At 39.8% G+C, this 18042-nt stretch overlaps 1 protein-coding gene across 1 annotated transcript in view; it reads left to right on the top strand.

The window, feature by feature from the left end:
• LOC143124039 (serine/threonine-protein kinase MARK1-like) overlaps positions 1 to 18042 on the top strand; it is a 42847-nt gene that overhangs the window by 6732 nt on the left and 18073 nt on the right. Inside the window, exons 2-5 of the mRNA XM_076285295.1 lie at positions 9099 to 9293; positions 13020 to 13073; positions 17403 to 17451; positions 17575 to 17640. Coding sequence (XP_076141410.1) covers positions 9099 to 9293; positions 13020 to 13073; positions 17403 to 17451; positions 17575 to 17640 — 364 coding nt within the window. The remainder of the gene's footprint in view (positions 1 to 9098; positions 9294 to 13019; positions 13074 to 17402; positions 17452 to 17574; positions 17641 to 18042) is intronic.

Genomic DNA, 18042 nt, shown 5'->3' with positions numbered 1-18042 from the left:
TTAATTTGGCTTTTTTTTTTACAATAATTTACAAAATCCCCTCTATAGGGCTGTATTTTGGGTGACCAGCGCATGGCGTAATATTCGTTATTGAATTCGTTATTTTAAGTATTGCGCCCAGGGGTGTGGCAATTAACAACCTAGGGAGGGACCGGGCGCGTTGTCTAAAAATCGTTATCATACACCACCTAAACCTGGTCAGAAGTCAATGGCGAGTTGTTCATATGCTATTTTAAGAGCGCATGTCAACAGTCATATTGGCAGGTGCACGCACCATCCTTCTATCATTCATGAACGCACACCAGCGCACGTCCATGCAAAGCATTACAAATTGCACGATTACAATGGGAAACATAATTAGAATAAAGATATTACGAAATACTGTACATCTCATGATGATTAGTTATTCACCATCATTTGCAAATTGGTAATGACGGTTAAAAGTGATTAGGGGAGAGGCGAGAGACACGTATGGAGCACAGCTGAAGACGCACTGTCACGAGATATAAGCAACTCCTCTGCAGGATAAATGTTGTTTTATTCAGTCATTTGAGCAACATTAGGGTAAGTGTTGCTTTTTCCAGCCTATGTTTTCGATGGTAACCCATTGTCAGTCAATAGTGAAAGTAACTTCATATAACTGTCTTGTCGTTGACTGACTCCTTGGTGAAGTTAGTTTCACTTTGCCAATGAGTTCAAATAATAGACAAGTGCATATGCGTGAGGGCTATGCTAGGTTTTAGTAAAGCATGGTTTAAGAATGACTATTCCATACGGTCTCGCAAGCAGCCTCCTTCAAATGCGCCGTTGAATGCCAAAATACCAATGCATTTATTTGACATATCGCGCGTTGCGCCGTTAAAGGGAATGACAGATGTCATTCTCATTGGTTTAAAATGATGTTACGCCCCAAACACACCCATATGACTGATTAAAAGACCTAGGAACACCTTGTTACGCCATGCGCTCCACTTTTGATAACGAAACCCCTCCCAATGTGAACTGGACATCCTACTAAATTTGAATAGACTTTTGACGAGTGACGATGCACTTTAGAAATTTCACCCCCTTAAAGTGACTGACCTAAATCAACAGCTGTCCAGCCAATTGGTGCTAGTCTCACAATTAGTGAAATGGAGATCGCCTGAGTCCCCTGGAGTTCAGTAAAATCTATCATTAAGGAATGTAAGTGTAAGACCCGTCTTTTGCCCAAACCTTATGCATTTCTAAAGAATGCCTTTTGCATTCAATTTACATGTGTGGATGCCTGTGTTTGATCTGTATTGTCTTAGCTGGCCATGGCCAAAGATCCCCAACACCTGCTCATGCATAAAGTGACCATTTGCTCCTTGTTCTGGCCCCTCTACTGAGAGATAACTCAGTCCTGGGCCTACTTGATGTCTTATGGTGAGATAGGCCAACCTCATTATCATACAGTATTGCTCTGTAAATATGTGTTTTGAATAATACATTCATGTTTGGTCTTGAATTAATACTTGTAACGTGGGCAACAGTCTGATCATGGTTTAGTTACTATTGAATGTATCTGTGCATAGTTCTAGACTAGGAATTACACTGTAGCATAAAGTTATGATATCCACCTGGGCCACACCCACCCACCTCAGACAACAAAGGCTCTGATGAGTCGGGGGTGGCCCAAGTGAATGATAAAAGTGGAGGCTCTTGTCCTCCTCGCGGTTTCTTTCCCATTTTGGCTTCTTCTTTTCCATCTTGGACCTCTTCTCTGGGTCTCTCTCTTTTTCCCCCTTTCTCTTCCTCTCCCTTTCTCTCTCCCCCTCTGTCTCTCTCTCTTTCTCTTTCTCTCTCCCCCTTTCTCTATCTCTGGGTTTGTATTGTTTTATCTGGTGTATCTGTTATCTCTAAATTGTCAAGTTTACCTCTGTGAATTGGTTAAGTTTCCTTTGATACCATTTGCTACTTTGTTACAGTAGAACATATGAGTTTACTTTTACCTTCAACTGAAGTGATATTGGTTACATTTACCTTTAAGGCTTAATGCCTAATAAATTGTTAATTTGCCTACCAATAGTATATCTTCAATTCTCGTAGTGTGCCATGCCATTCTCCTCCATAGCTGATAAGCTAGTTACTTGGTAATTGATTGGTGATACAAATTATTAATCAAATGGAGTCAGATTAACGAGTATAATATCATTGCCATTTAACTCTTCACCCTATTTGTCCACACAAGCTCCTTCAAGTGAGGATATAGCTCGATGTCTCTATGTTTCCGAGGCTATATATATAATTTCTGAGCGTCTTACATAAGGAATATGGCAAATGTGCAAATCTGCCTATTGCAGGCCATCACCACAAACTGAGTTACTGTTCAAAAAGAATAATGGTGGGGGAGGCCACCAAGGCACCCGACAACTCTGAAGAAGTTAAAAGCTTCAGCAGCTGAGATGGGAGAAACTATGCACACAGCAACGTTTGCCCAAGTTTTTCACCAGTCAGAGCTCTAAAAGTGAGTCGAAAGTCTTATTAAATCTCGACTAAAGTTCACCCAAAGACATATGGGAGACTCCAAGGTCAAATGGAAGAAGGTTTGTTGGTCTGATGAGACCAAAATTTAGCTTTTTGGCCATCAGACTAGATGCTATTTTTGGTGGACACCAAACACTCCACATCACCTAAAATGCGCCATCCCTAATTTGAAGCATGGTGGTGGTAGCATCATGCTGTGGGGATACTTCTCAACTGCAGGCCCTGGAAGGCTTGTAAAGGTAAAAGTAAAATGAATTCAGCAAAATATATGGAAATTAGGGGTGTAACGGTTCATGTATTCGTATTGAACCGAAACGGTACGGGCGTCACGGTTCGGTGCATGAATTTACACGGAGAATACACGGTATAAAAAAACATAAAACTCGTGTGCGGATTAATTAATGTCATGCGCAATTAGGCTACTGTTAAGTAGCGAGAGTTACGGGAGTTCTTTAGCGACACCTAACGCTAATCTGTAGCCTCGCCTTAGCTCTGAAGCTCTGATTGGCGCCTATGTTTTTTTTGTCAGGTCGTTGGTCGAGTCAGTCAGTCAGAGATAGTAGCACTAAGGTGGCGACACACATAGAGGATCCGCTGGTCTCTTCGCAAGTTTGAGAACTTCAGTTACAGTAGTACAGGCGAGAGAGTGGTGGATAAGAAACTGTGTGTCGGCGTTGTTTAGCAGTTGTTGGGTATGTGAGTGGAAATATATGCTACACATATTCGAAGCAATCACCCAGATGATGTAGGCTACCAATCACTCAAATGAAAAAAAAAAAAAAAAACTTCCCCTGCGCTTCACCAGCCTTTTTTTGATACACATACAAAAAGAGCCAAAACCTATGTCTTAAATTAAATGATTTCGTAATGACAGAAAGCCATGTAAATCGCGTGGTAATTACCTTTATGTTGGGGTAACTTGTAACTTCTCACATGAGGAGCTGGTAAGTGTCAACGCTAACCAGGCTAATAAACAAACCATGCTACGGTGAGTTAACGTCGAAGGGCAAAGTCATGTGACTTAGTTGTAGTCTGTTTATGAAATGAAAGGAGCAATTTCGTTTTTTAAAAGAAGGCAAAATAGTGTGATATTTTCATAGTTAGTAGGGTAGATTATTACTGTACACACACTGAAAAATATTGAGGCAAATTGTAGACCCTTCCATATACAACTAAACACAGATGTTAAAGGTCTTGCTTAAGTGGATTTTTAAAAATCATTATTCTATGTAATTTGCACTTTCAGAAATAAGAGATGCTGTAGGCCTATTTTAAGTTTTATAGCTGATTGTTTTATTTTGTTTACAACTTACAGATGGAGTCTGGGTACTTATTGTAGGCTACTGTTTAGCCTACATCTTACACACTTCAGGCTGTTGCAGATAGCTTAGGGAAGAGACTGTATGACACTGGTACAGCCTGATACACAAAAAAAAAAAATCTCTTTCTGCATTTTTGGTTTTGCTTTTCCCTCCATTGTACCGAACTCGTACCGAACCGTGATGTCGGAACCGAAGTATGAACCGAACCGTGACTTCTGTGTACCGTTACACCCCTAATGGAAATCCTGATTCAGTCTGCAAGAGAACTACGACTTGGGAGAAGATTTACTCAAGACAATGAGCCGAAGCCTACAGCAAAAACTATACAGAAATGGTTTAAAGACAACAAGGTGAATGTTCTGAGTGGCCGAGTCAAAGCCCAGACCTCAGTCCTATAGAAAATCTGTGGCTGTACTTAGAAGGGCTGTTCACACCCGATCCCCTAACAACCTGGCAGAGCTTGAGCAGTTTTGAGTAAAATTGCAGTATCCAGATGTGCAAGCCTAATTGAGACCTATCCACCCAGACTCCATGCTTTAATTGTGGCCAAAGGTGCATCTACTCAATGCTGACTTTAAGGGGGTGAATATTTATGCAATCGCTTATTTTGCATTATTTATTTTTAATTAAAGGGACACCAGGCAAGCCTGATGTTTTTTCTCTACGAAACTCCCCCTCGCTCGGTCTGAGCTCTTTTCCTTTTCTTTGCATCTTCCGTCAAGGGTTTTCGCTGCTTCTTCGCCGGCTCTGCCATTATACACACGTTTGCAACAATCGCTAGCGTTTCGTTAGCCTGCCTCTGTGCTGTGGATGCAGGATGTAAAACTGATCCTGCTTCGGTCGGCGGGTACGATACACTGAACTTGCAAGCGGGTTAGTCGTCCTACAGGCAGTACGGGCGGGCGAGAGTCTTCATTTGGCCTGTAATGAGTCATTTAACCATTTACCGACTTACGAAGATGAGTAATTAACACGAAAAAGTTGCCTGGTGTCCCTTTAATTAACATTACTTTGTAGAAATCTTTTTTCACTTTGACATTAAAGCTACATTGTGTAATGTTTTTGGTTGATTCTTATCAAAAACCCATTTTTTCTTTCAAAAATATGTGCTCATTCATGTGTAATTACTTCAACTAACAAATCAAAGTATTCTCGTTGGCGTGGAATCTGCCATTCAGAATACATATGGCTGAGTTGCCTGTATGGCGGCACCCATGTTTCGGCCTCCATCTTTAGAATACATTAGCCAAGGAGGGACATACCTGAAATTCTAGCTCTGCCTTTCGCGTTTGTCGGTCAGCTACCGAACGACAGAGTTGTGCTTGCGGCTGCCGGGAAATCCCTAACATTGAATCACCTGATGATCTCTGACTCTTCGTACAGAGATAGAAGACCACGTTAGCGTTATCTTGAACTACATATCTTGTACAGTATTGCCGAATAATGTTAGCACTGATAAGTTGCTCGCTGAATATATAAGCCAAAATAACAAATCCATAACGACAACATCTGTTGCATCTTACTGCTAGATGGAAGAATTTCCCCCAAGAATTAACCCATACAATTACACAATGTATCTTTAAAGAGGGGATTTTTGTACATTATTGTAAAAAAGTACCCTGGAAATCCAGAGTTCTCGCGAGAGCACAATGGAATTGTCTCTGCGAGACACTCTGGCAAAGAGCAATGATGCACATTACTTTTACCCCAACATTCCGGGGAACCAGCTAAACTGATGAAGACAGCGCTACAACGTTGGAGGACAGTACACATTGGTCGTAGTGTTATCCGATTGCGTCGAAGTCCAAAATCATTCAGAGTAAACATGGTCTAGTGTTATCCAATTGCGTGCAGTGAGATTTTTAAATGCATGCTTGTTGCCGCCCCTCGAGTTGGGCCATTACATTGTTCTTTGCCAGACCCTTAATCTTTCTAAATGATCAGGGTCTGGATTTTCCAGGCTAGTAAAAAAGGTCAAATTAAATTGATCAAGATTATATTTATAAATATTTTATAGGTACTGTATGTGTTCAGTGTGCAATGCTGATGCTTCAGGGTCACAACATTGTATTATGCTTAACTGGGTCACAGACTAGGCCTAGCTGTCAACTGTGTGTGACACTGGTTTTGTGTATGTGTTCATTTAGGCATGTGACTATAGCTTTGATTATAAGAGTCTTTGGTAGAAGGTGTGCTACAGAGTTGGTTCTCTTTGAAAGAATACAGTGTTGTCCACCTTCCCCCAATAATAATAGTGTTAAGTCATTATGTTCTTCTTTTTACCTTACGACACCCCTGCTTGGTGGTAATATGATATGCAGTCATGACTAGGCCATGTGCATATACTGTACTTTGTCAATTAGTCGATTCATGTAGGATCTCTTGATTATTTTCCTGATTAAAGGAGTAGGGTGTTTGGTGTACAAAATGACAGAAAATGGTGAAACATCTTGATCAGTACAGTGTTTACCAAAGCCCAAGGTGATGCTCTAAAATGTTCAGTTCAGTTCAATGTTCAAATCAGTTTGCTGTCATTGAGGAGAAAAGATAGAAACCAAAAAATATTTAAATTGACGATTCAGGATTTTTTTTGTCTATTTTGTCTAGTATGTTTAAATTGACCATGTGTCCAAACGCACAAAATCCCAATTACCTCCCTTCCTGTTGGGCGTGGCTAATGCAATGTACAGTACATACAAAAGTTGATTGTCTCTTGGAGCCCCACACACCTACCACATTTGGTGTGTGTAGCTGAAACTATATGTCGACCACAGAGCTCAATGACATAAGGGGGCGGTATGGAGTCTGTGGGCCACACCCTCTGTAACTGAGTAGCGAGCACTTCGACTGATGTGTGTACCAAATTTCCTGCGTTTTCGATCAAGGGAACCACCTCAAAAAAGGCAAAGTAATGTCCTAAAAAAAGTGAAGAAGAACAAGAATAAGAATCCTTACCAAAACAATAGTAGTAGATTATGTGATTCTGTGATCACAGAGAATTCCGTTTTCATGTGTAGATTCTGTGATTCCGTCCATGTTTTCCGCATCATAGGGGCCCTATGATGCGGTAAACGTGGACGGAATCACAGAATCTACACATGAAAACGGAATTCTCTTATGAACACGGAATTGCACGGAATTTGCAGATATTCTGTTGACACATTAAATAAACCGGCGTTTTTTCTACATGCTTCACTTTTATTTCAGTTTAAAACAAAAAGCATGAAGGTCTCTGCCTAAACCGTGACCGAAAGACAAGTTAAACGCGTTGCATTGCCTAATTATATCTCGAAATTCATATGCGTTTTGTTGATTGGTGCGTAACAAAGAAAATAAGGGATCCCGACAACGGTGGCAAAACACTAAACTGCTTGATTGCTAGATAACGGGGCTAAACAATACCTATTATGAGTCTGAAAACTAGTTTGCAAGTTTGCAACACCCTCCCTAAAATTTCAGAGAAAAATAAAAAATATATAAAGTGAATTACTAATCTGATAAATTACTGTTAACATTACTATTTGAACACTTTGAATGAATAAAATCGTTCCCCTGGGTCAAAATGCCAACAGCACCCCCTATTGCAATTGAAATTACTGTATGGACGAGCTTCCTCCTCAAGTCCCTCATTGAAGTCCATTATAAACGCCTCAGACCCCAGCGACTCGTGAATCCCGTCGTTTTCAATGGGCAAGGGAGGAAGCTCCTCCGTTTGAGTGGGCGGGTCTAGGCAGAGGTTCTGGAATATAGCGGCAACAGTGAACCAATGATCTGCAAGAACGTTATCTGCGGTCATACAGCGAAAAATCTTGTGTTGAAAGGAAAGCTTGTTTTATTGCTTGTGAAATAAAGAGTACAATGGAATCAGAGGACAATGTCCATCTTTTATACATTCAAATACAGTGCGAAGGTTAGGATCAAAGCAGCGGGAAGACCAGTTCCAAAAATTCATATTCCAAAAAATTATGGTAAGGCTAGTGTAGGCTACTGAATGCTACATAGTATGACAAATACTCATAGCTAACTGGTAGCACAGAAAACAAATGGCTAGCCTACTGCTGGCCTGTCACAAACGTGGACAGTTCAGGGATTTGCTGATACAGAAAATGTGGATAGTTTTGTTATAATCATTAGCATTGTTATAATCATCCAAGTTATGCCAACTAAACAATTGTTAAATAATGTTGTTGTTGTTAATGTGTTCTTGTTTTCACCTTTCTAAAATTTGCCTTTCAAGGCTATTTGCCTATTTTTAGTATTATAGACTTTTCTGCAAATGTATTATTACATTGAGCAAAACCTCCAGACTTAATGTTGCACATCTGGAAAACAGTATTTCATAATTAGACCTACATGTCTTTCCTGACTTCCCAAACCTAAATTTACTTTTATTTACATTTACATTAATTTAGCAGACACTATTATCCAAAGTTACTTATATATTTCAGTTATATTACAAAGTCCATTGTCCCTGGAGCAATTGGGGGTTAAGTGTCTTGCTCAAATGCACAATGGTGGAAGCTAGGCTAGCTCCTTAGGTAAGACCACCCCTGAGAATGTCAGAACAGCTTTTATTGCACAAAACTGCTGCTATAAATGTGTCTGGGTAGGCGGCCTACATACTCTATTGTTCACATATGCCACCAACACCATCACAACCTCACATTTGCCACCAACACCAATCAAGCGCACCTTCCTTCCTCCGTTATTTTTATAACCACCAGCCAACACTGGCGCAGACCCACCATTCAAAAAGTGCTGCAATAGATTCTCACTCATGAGATAGCGCTACACCAAGCGCCTTACCATCATGTAGCCATACTTCAGTGGAGATGTGTGCCTAAGATGGTAGGCTAAATGCTCTAGAAAGCAACACATATTTAAAATGAAACATGAATCTACAAAAAAGTAGGCTACTTTTTAGTGGAACATTTTGAGTTACAAAGTGCCCTTTTATTGAGATCTAAACTTGCAGCCTATGGCCATGTAGTTGAAGTTATGTAGGCCCTAGGCCAGGGGTGCGTTTTTGGCTCAAGTGCCACATTGAGTTTTGAAAATTGGCCGGTGGGCCGGAACCCTTTCTTGGAAGAACTTTGCTCCAACATCTAGTTAATATAACAAAAAATAAACATGATCTAAACCATTTTGCTTATAAGCAGGGTTGTATAGCAGAAGATGCTGATTCATATTCTAGACATTTACAATATGGCAGACAATAAAAGTATTCTCATTGTCATCATCATAATTCACTTGCCTTTTTGCTTGTAGCACATGTCCGTGGATGGACTCCGAGATGGCCCGACCCCTCCCATGAAGTCCGGCAGCCGCCAGAGTCTTTCTCGGTGCCGCAATTCAACATCTGATGAGCATCCACATATTGGAAACTACCGTCTCCTCAAGACCATTGGCAAGGGCAACTTTGCCAAAGTCAAGCTGGCGCGGCATGTTCTAACAGGAAGAGAGGTGAGAGACATTTCGGTCTTGAGTGTTCTATCCGGACGTTCTATGATGTTTCTGTTATATTTTATGTGTAATTTAATTATATCAAACAGTATTCCAAAGATACTGGAGGACTGTGTCTTGGTGTGTGCTAAATTATTACTTTGTGGTATTATGAGTGGTCCAAAGAGCATAGCTGTTTTGTTTCAATGAAAGTGTCATGTTACATGCTCCTTGAAATACCAAATGAAATATTTCAGATAAAAAGACAGTGATGATGAGATTTTGCACTGTAGCCTAGGCCTGCTAGTGGTGAGTCCGTTATTACATAATGATGGGAAAATGTATTACATTTTGTTGAGTTATTACATAATGCGGTGTTGTTACAGGCATTTATCTGGGAGTACTGGAGGTAGGGGTGAGCTACCTTGCCGGCGTGTTTAATTTGGTTCCTTGGTTAAAATATAATGTAAACTACGCTTTTTTGCACAAAATTGCGTCTGCTAATAAACTTAAACATAAACACAAATAAATGTGATTTCCTGTGAAATCCCTGACTGCGCCTACTATTATTTTTTGACATCAAACCTGGAGAGGAACGAACGGCAGCTGTTCCCGAAGTTCACGTGTGTTTTTTTGTTTTTTTTTAATTAAGCGACGTTTTTTGCGGTGGCGCTTAAATTCTAGGAGCAACGCTAAGCCGCTGCTGAATACATAATAGGGGAAACACTGTAGTCCATTGGTGGTGATAGTGGCTGAGGTGTATAATAGTTTGGCCCAATTAATGAATAAGTCCCCAAAGCCAAACCGCTCTAATGTGGAAAACAGGAATTTCCAATTGACTCTGTCAAATGCTTTCTCAGCGTCTAATGTGACAATGACTGTGTTGCTTTTTTGGGTTGTAAAGTGATACATAATATTAAATAATCTGTGTGTATTACTTGAGGCTAACCTGCCTTTAACAAAACCTGTTTGATCGGGATGAATTATGGATGGAATGACCTTTTCAAATCTGACTGCTAGAGCTTTGGCAATTATTTTGGTGTCTACATTGATTAATTAAATTGGTCTGTAACTTGATGGTAGGGTTGGATTCTTATTGGGCTTGTGTAGAAGCTAAATTGTTGCTGTGCTAGAGGTTGCCAGAAGTCTGGAATTGTGTTTTGATTAGTTTACCAATTGGATTAAGAGTGGGGCTAAAATTGACCAGAAATGCTTATAGAACTCAGCAGGGAAGCCATCTGGACCGGGTGCTGTGTTGTTTGGCATTGGTTTAAGTGCAGCATAGAATTCATCTGGAGATATTGGAATTTCTAATTTGTTTTTTGATCTTTGTCAATTTTGGGTAAGTTGATGTTGTTGAGAAAGCGGTTAATCTCTTCGTTGTCTGGATCTTTTTCTGGTGAATAAAGCCAGTTGTAGAAATGACAGAAGATTCTATTTATTTCAGTTGTGAGTGGGTAAGCTAATATTCCCCAATATTATTCTTAAAAGATTATTCTTCTCTTTCTGATCAGGGGTGAGTCATTGGGGGCCAAGCAGCAAAGCCCCATTGTCTAAGTTTTCCGTATTATTAGTGTGCTTGCTGAAAGCAGGTGTGTTGTGTCAGCATCTAAGGAAGAGTATAAATATTGGTGTTCAACAATTTTCTTGGAGTGCAATCGTGCGATCCATTCAGGCTTTGCACTATGTAGTCATTAAATAAATTTTGCACGGAACTCTGCCTTCTTTTTGGGATAAGTCTTTGACTTCAGCACTTATAATTAGGGGTGTCACAATTCTCCAAATCCTCGATTCGATTTAATTTTCGATTTTTAAGTCACGATTCGATTCGATTTTCGATCTTTTTTAAATATTAATATTAATGCATTCCTTATGTTATTTACTTTTTTTTGGCCTTTTCTGTTTCGGTGGACTTTTATTTTGAAACCGCTTTTTATTTTGAAACGTTCCAACCAAGCTGTAATGTAAACAGAACAAACATTAAACAGAGACAGTGAAATGAAACAACACAGAATGATAATTTCATTGTTTCAGCACACTCCGAAGAGATCCAAGGTTAGTGTTCATGGAATATGTACTTATCAATGTGCATTTTAAGCCTTAAAGTAATTTTGGACTGTAACTAGATCATCTTTTCACTTGCTAAGTTGAGTAGGCTAAGTTAGTGTTAATTGACGTGACTGAACAACAAAATACTTCTAAAAGCACTTGAGAAATCAAAGAACATGATCCTCACAGTGCTGCCAGCTCTGTCCAGGTCAGAATGTGCTTTATGGAGCTGGTAGACGATGGCATCCTCAACACCCACCTCTGGGTGGTATGCATACTGTAATGGGTCCAGGTAGGTGATCACCTGTGGTCTTAGGTGGAATGTCACAGAGCCGCATAACTGTGTTTACAAACTACTTACTCCATTAATGTTACAATTAATGTTGTAACAGTGCTTTATAAATGATGAAAAAAGCATTAGCTAATAGCTTACAAATGCTTAATAGTGTGTAGTTATTAGAACATTATAACAACAGTCTTTGGTTAGCAAGAGTTGTGTAAAAATGGTAAGCATTAAAATCCTTCCATTTTGGATTTGAAGGGAGCAAATCAAAAGTTATGTTATAAATCATATTTGATATATTTTATCTGAGCTAATTTATTTCTTGAGAGACAAAGAAAAGACATTTTCAAGACAAGACATTTTCCTTCAGGGTGGTGGTGTTCTTTACTCAGAGCCCATCATGATAAGGCTATACATTCTCTCTTTCTCCCTCAGCCTGCCAACATTAGTTCTCAAGGAGCCTGGCGCTCCCCTTACACTACATCAAGAAGCTGTCTTCTTACTGAGAGAGGGATCATGGCCCTCTTTGGAGACTCTTTGCAGGATGCTGCAAATGCCATATGTTACTGACTTACTGAATAATTCACAGAGGTTGCTATGCATGTTCACCTTCTGTCAAAGAAACAATGGTGAATTATTTATTCCGAAAAACAACAGCTTTTATGTGCATGCACCCAATATCAGTTAAGTAATTTGCTCAGTGTGTCCATTTTGATAGATTTTTGTTCAGTACAGATTTGCAAGCCTGGCCCTGACTGACACACAAACAAGGCAAACTGTACAAAAACATGATTTTACCCTCCCTCCCATAACCTTACCCTTGAGTGGCTGTGAAGAGAGGAAGTGCAATGTATCTGCCCACCTAAAGCATGCTGAGAATAGCAGCCACCTGCGTACATCATGACTCCTCACTCTGCTTCTCATTGCTCTCCACTTCTTCTCTCTGCCTGGTTATACAAAGAGCTGGCAGTGATATTTAGATGCAGCCAGGCAGCTGCTCACACTCTCCTGTTCATCAGGATTCTTGACAATACTGTGAAAAGTCCCCCTAAGCACCAAAGACTCTGAATGCTCAGCTCAACTGTGAAAAGGTGCAGGGCGTCTGTAATTACAACAGGGAACCTGTTAGAGCAAATGCACTGCATTATCCAAATACAAGGATCTTGGCAATGGCATATTGTCTCACCTGATCAAAACAGGGCAATGCAAGGGACATATGGAGAGGCAGAGGCTAACTAGAAAAAATAAACAAAAGCAGTTCAGCCTCAGCCACACACATCTGACATGAGACCCAGCACCTGAAGCACTTGTTCCCATCTTCACTTTGTCTTCATAAAATGTAGACGTTATCAGTTACACAAAGTCTTTTTACTACTAATTAATAAAGTGATTCTCCGCACTTGATTGTTTTACAGGTCGCAGTGAAGATAATAGACAAGACACAGCTGAACCCCACCAGTCTGCAAAAGGTAAAGACCTGGCTAGCCTATTGCGCTTGCATTTCAAAATAGGGAATCAGGGAAACCAACCTAGTAATTATAAAAAGAGGATGTAAGAGGAGAAGACTACATTGCCAAATTATAGTTTTACAACATGACATACAGAATATAGGGCTTGCACTTTCTGTATGTATCTCAGCCTCACACTCACTTTTAAAGGCGCAGTCAGGGATTTTACGCGATTTCAAGACATCATGGTCATATTCAGCAATCATCTCCTCACGACCGCTAGCTGCCCATTCCGTAATTACACTGTAAAAAATACCTGGTCTCTGTAGGGCAGCCCAGCCTCCGAAAACTGGAAACAAATAAAGTGGGTGCAGCCCACTGCTTTGGTCCTTGGTTAAAATATAAAAGGGGACCAGAAAGTGGACCAAAACAAAAGGTATTTTGTATTCACATTATGAGTTAATTTGAAAGAGGACTCGGATATCTTTCTGGTGCACTTCAGCTCTGATGGGGCCATAACCCATAATTAGTGTGGTGATTTTGTCTTCTGAAATATACTGTATATATGATAATATATTTTCAGAATGAATTCTGATCTGAAGTTATTGCAAATATGCTCTTGAACTGTCAGTCAGCATGCTAGACAATCACACTGTCTAACTCAGTGGTGGGCCCGTCTCACCTGGTTACTGGTGCTAGTGAACAACAGCCTGTTCACTGCCCTGCTCAGTATGTAGGTTACTAGTATGTTTTCTACATGCAAGAAGAGTTTGACAGATCCTTGCAGATCATGATGGTGAGCAATGTAATCCCAAGTTTACTAATTCTTCATTAGCTAGGCTCCCAAGGTGGTCTCAGTTCGGTTTGCGTTAGAGGGGTCTGAGTTCGGTTGGCGTGTTCACAAAAAACACCCTCAGAAAGAGTAAATAATTAGCTCTGATGTATTTTATGACTGATTTGGAGTAATTAAACTAAAGTCTGATTTTGTGCATATAATGGCAATGTGATCATATAGCAAATCTGCATAGCCAAAAATCACCTTGAAATGCTATACACATCCAATTCTGAAATTCTAAGCCTTACATCTCTGATCTGATTTCAAGTTTTCCATTATTTGAATTCCAACAGAATGTACAGTAAAGGATATCCCCATGTCTGTGATTTGTAGGCATGAGGCTGGAGACCCAAGTGCTGCATGTAAACCAAAGATTTCTAGAATGTCTTCTTAGGGTACCGTAATTTCCCAACCATTAGCTACGGTTTATACATTGATTTTGCAAAATTTCTTCAGCTATGAGGTTAATACATGGGGGCAGTTAATATGGTATTAATATGTTTTTTTTTTTTTTTTACTAGCATAAAACACTGTGTTCTGCAATTTATACACAATGCGGATAATATACAGGAAATTGCTGTACTGTAAATGTTTAGTGACATTTTAGTAATTCACAGACATTTGGAATAGCTAGGTGCTCCTGGGTAACTGTATGATGGACACTGGTCCTGTTCATGCTCCAGACATAGTTTTAATTTATGTGTGTGTTTCTGTGTGTTTCCTCTTTATGTGTATCTAAGAGAGAGAGGTAGTCTGTATTATTCTATGTCCTACAGCGGTTTCGCAATCAGTATATTGAAACTTCAAAGGCATGCACAAGGCTGAAAAAATCAACTGAAGTGAGGTCCATCTTGACTGACCAAACACTAATGAGACTGAGGGCCAGTACGTACATTTGCGAATGTAGCGTTATCAGCGCCATGGACAAACCGCAGATAGCGAACGCTGTCAGACCCAAGTATACGTTGTATTTATCAAACTTTCAATTCATAGTGTAATCTGCTCCTTTCTCTGCCTTTCTCCACCACCTACCGCAATTTACAAACGTCCACAACTGAACGGCAGAGGCGACATACAAGCGCAGTTGAATGAAGTTTACTGATGACATCATTAACACATTGAGTGCCAAAAACGCAATATTGCGTTTTTAGCTTTTTCTTTTAAATTACGAAAATAGACACTCTAACACACCTTATGTGCGATTTTGGGAACTATCATGAACAGAACTGAAATAGATGACGATCGAAAAACTCATGAAAACGCACAATCTGGACATTTTATCTGGACATTTTATCATAACTCGGCTGGTTGCCGCTTTGGGTCGAATCAGTGACGCATGCACGTCAGGTCAAAACCAGGAAGTTTTTAGGCGCAGAATAGACGTGAGCTTTCACGAGCAGTTTTTGTACATACCGCGGAATATATAATTAGGCGCTATTTACACTTCCCCTCCCATCTCTTTACGCTAAACTCCCACTTTCCCCTGGATCCTCCCATGAATGCATATGCATGACACAGAAAATCGCAGTTTGCCATTTTCAGCTCCCGCGAGAGGCAGTCTGCGCTTTGACCTCAATGCGGCCTGTTTGTACATACCTCGCAATGTTTTTACAAGCACGTTGCGAAACAAATACACCTGAAGTGGGCGCAAAAGCATTAGTACATCTGGCCCTGAGTGTGTTCCTTTTAAACGGTCACTCATTCACATAAAGCCAGGCATGTGTCATGCAGCAAAGTGCTAAATGTATTTGACTATTTGTCTAGGTTATGTACTATCATTTTAAGTTTGTCAGATCTCCTGTGATTGTGTGAAAATTGATGCTCCATCAATAGGTTTTCATGCAAAGGCCTGACTGGCCAATCAGTGTTCAAGCATTAGAGATGCACCGATTGATCGGCTGGTGACGGTATTTTCGTGTGATCGGCCTAGACCGGTGACTGGCCGGTCAGTCTGAGACATGCCAATATTATGCCGGTCAAATGCACTTGTGCGCTGCACTTGAAACAACATCACCCAGCTGAGTTTGCAAAGTTTGAAGAAGCTAGCAAAGGCCAACACTCAGGGCTGGATGTACAAAGAAAGCACTAATACTGAGTTTTTCTATGCGCAGAAAACGAACGCTGTGCTTTGCCATATTGCATTTAATTTACTAAGATGTCACTTCATTATGTAAACAGCGCTCACCATAAATGCATATTCATCAATGTATATGAAAATATGTTCCATGGAAGCATGTTGAAATGTATCATGAAAATTGTTTTTGTATTTTTTGTTGGATATTTGATGTGAGAAGAAAAAAATGGTTGTTTCATAACACAGTGCATTTAGTAGTGTGTGAATGTCCCACACTGGGAAGCATTTTAGTTTGATACTGCAGCTGAAGTTAGACTTGAAGAAGAATCTGTCTGTTCACCTGTTCCAGGTGTACCTGTTTTTTAACAGCCATTCCATTATTAAAAAGTTGATTACATTTCTATGTTAAAATGTTCTATTAAAGAAAAGAAAGAGAATACATCTTTGTGTGTGCTGTAAAATATTTATAAGAAATTAAATCAGAATCTGCCTAAATCCGTATCGGCAGATTAAACTCATATACCCACAGGACAATAAGTCTAGTAACAGTTGTAAATTGAGTAGATAATCCGTAATCCTTGAAATAAATTTAAGTTTGTTCAGACAATATTGGCAACTGCTAAAACATCTACCAAAATGTTTGCCTACATTTTCACGATGTGTTGACCATGGGCACTAATTGGAATCAGCAGCATGAACAAACTCCAGTAACCACACAGTAAAAACAGGCAGTGATGCCAATAAAGCCTTGAGTCATGAAGTACTTTTTAGAGGAATTTAGAGGAACATTTTACTTTAAACTACAGTAGATGTGCCACATAGTGGTACATGATATGACCACCACATGATGTTGCCACCTGCTATGCGAGGAAAGTAAAGCACACTTTTCAAGTTTTCTCCATCCCTTACTGCTGCAACTCAATAATAACAATAATTAAATTGGCACACAAGGAAAACATGAGATGGCTATGTTATGCATTCAAGCAAGAATGCCTTGAGCGGATCTTTTAATACACCGAGTCAGTGTATTATTCCTGCAAATGAAAGTAGGTGTACAGTAAGTAAATCTGGGCAAACAAAATGGACCATGTTCCTGCTATCTGAAGCCTTATAATTCTATTTGTCTGTATACTTATCTTTAAACCAAGTTATCTGAACAAAATAATTAGTCTGTGTTGTAACATATAATAGCCTAGTGATCACATATTTTGACCAGGGAACTGAGGTCCTGTTTGTGTCTTGCCTCCACTCTGGTGAAGTAGGGGTTCTGTTAAGATGATTGGCAGTGCTGGCTTTAATGCTGGGCTGCCGTGGTGTTTCACCGACATTTGTTCAAGAACGCCTATGCATGTGGAAATCCTTCATTGTTCTTGCTCACTCATAAAATTGTAGCTTTGTATGTTATGTTGATGCTAATAATCCCCTTTGTTTCCCACAACAGCTCTTTAGGGAGGTTCGGATAATGAAGCTGTTGAATCATCCAAACATAGGTACTGTGACCTTCTGTCAACATTCTTTCACAGTATTCGGAGTGACGCACAGTATTCAAATGAATTAAGCTCACCTGATGGAATTACATATTTTCTAATCACATTTCCCTTGTGCTTCCCTAGTTAAATTATTTGAAGTCATAGAAACAGAGAAGACACTTTACTTAATAATGGAATATGCCAGCGGAGGTGAGTGCATAGAGTGGATGGTATCCTTCTGTTCTACATTGGTCCTTAATTTGGGGCAAAGTTCAGTCATACAGTAGCATAGTGTCTTGTGCATGGTGCTATTGTTTGGTGTGTGGGAGCATTGATCTGACCCACTGATGTTTGTGTTTATGATCTTGTTCATGGTATTAAATAGTTTGCACTTTTGTCATTTAAATTAGATTTCACTGTTTTTATGAATGCATCTCCCCACGCCAATATAGAAGTCAAAAGCGTCAGGCTATCCATCTGCAAAGGGCCCGTGCAGCTGCTGATTCAAGAGTACCTATCCCAGTACTGTATATTGTGTTTTGTACTAATGATTTTAAGGACAAAAGGGCATTTGTTGTCTTTCCCTGCTATTCCCACACCTTTTTGGACTCA

This window comes from Alosa pseudoharengus, unplaced genomic scaffold (assembly GCF_046254945.1).
Source record: "Alosa pseudoharengus isolate Yale_2024_CS ecotype anadromous, Long Island Sound unplaced genomic scaffold, YU_APseudo_1.1 YU_APseudo_1.1_scf_15, whole genome shotgun sequence".
In the NCBI taxonomy this organism is placed as follows: domain Eukaryota; kingdom Metazoa; phylum Chordata; class Actinopteri; order Clupeiformes; family Clupeidae; genus Alosa; species Alosa pseudoharengus.
The sequence above is the reverse complement of the archived record's forward strand: the minus strand, read 5'-3'. Positions and strand labels throughout refer to the sequence as shown.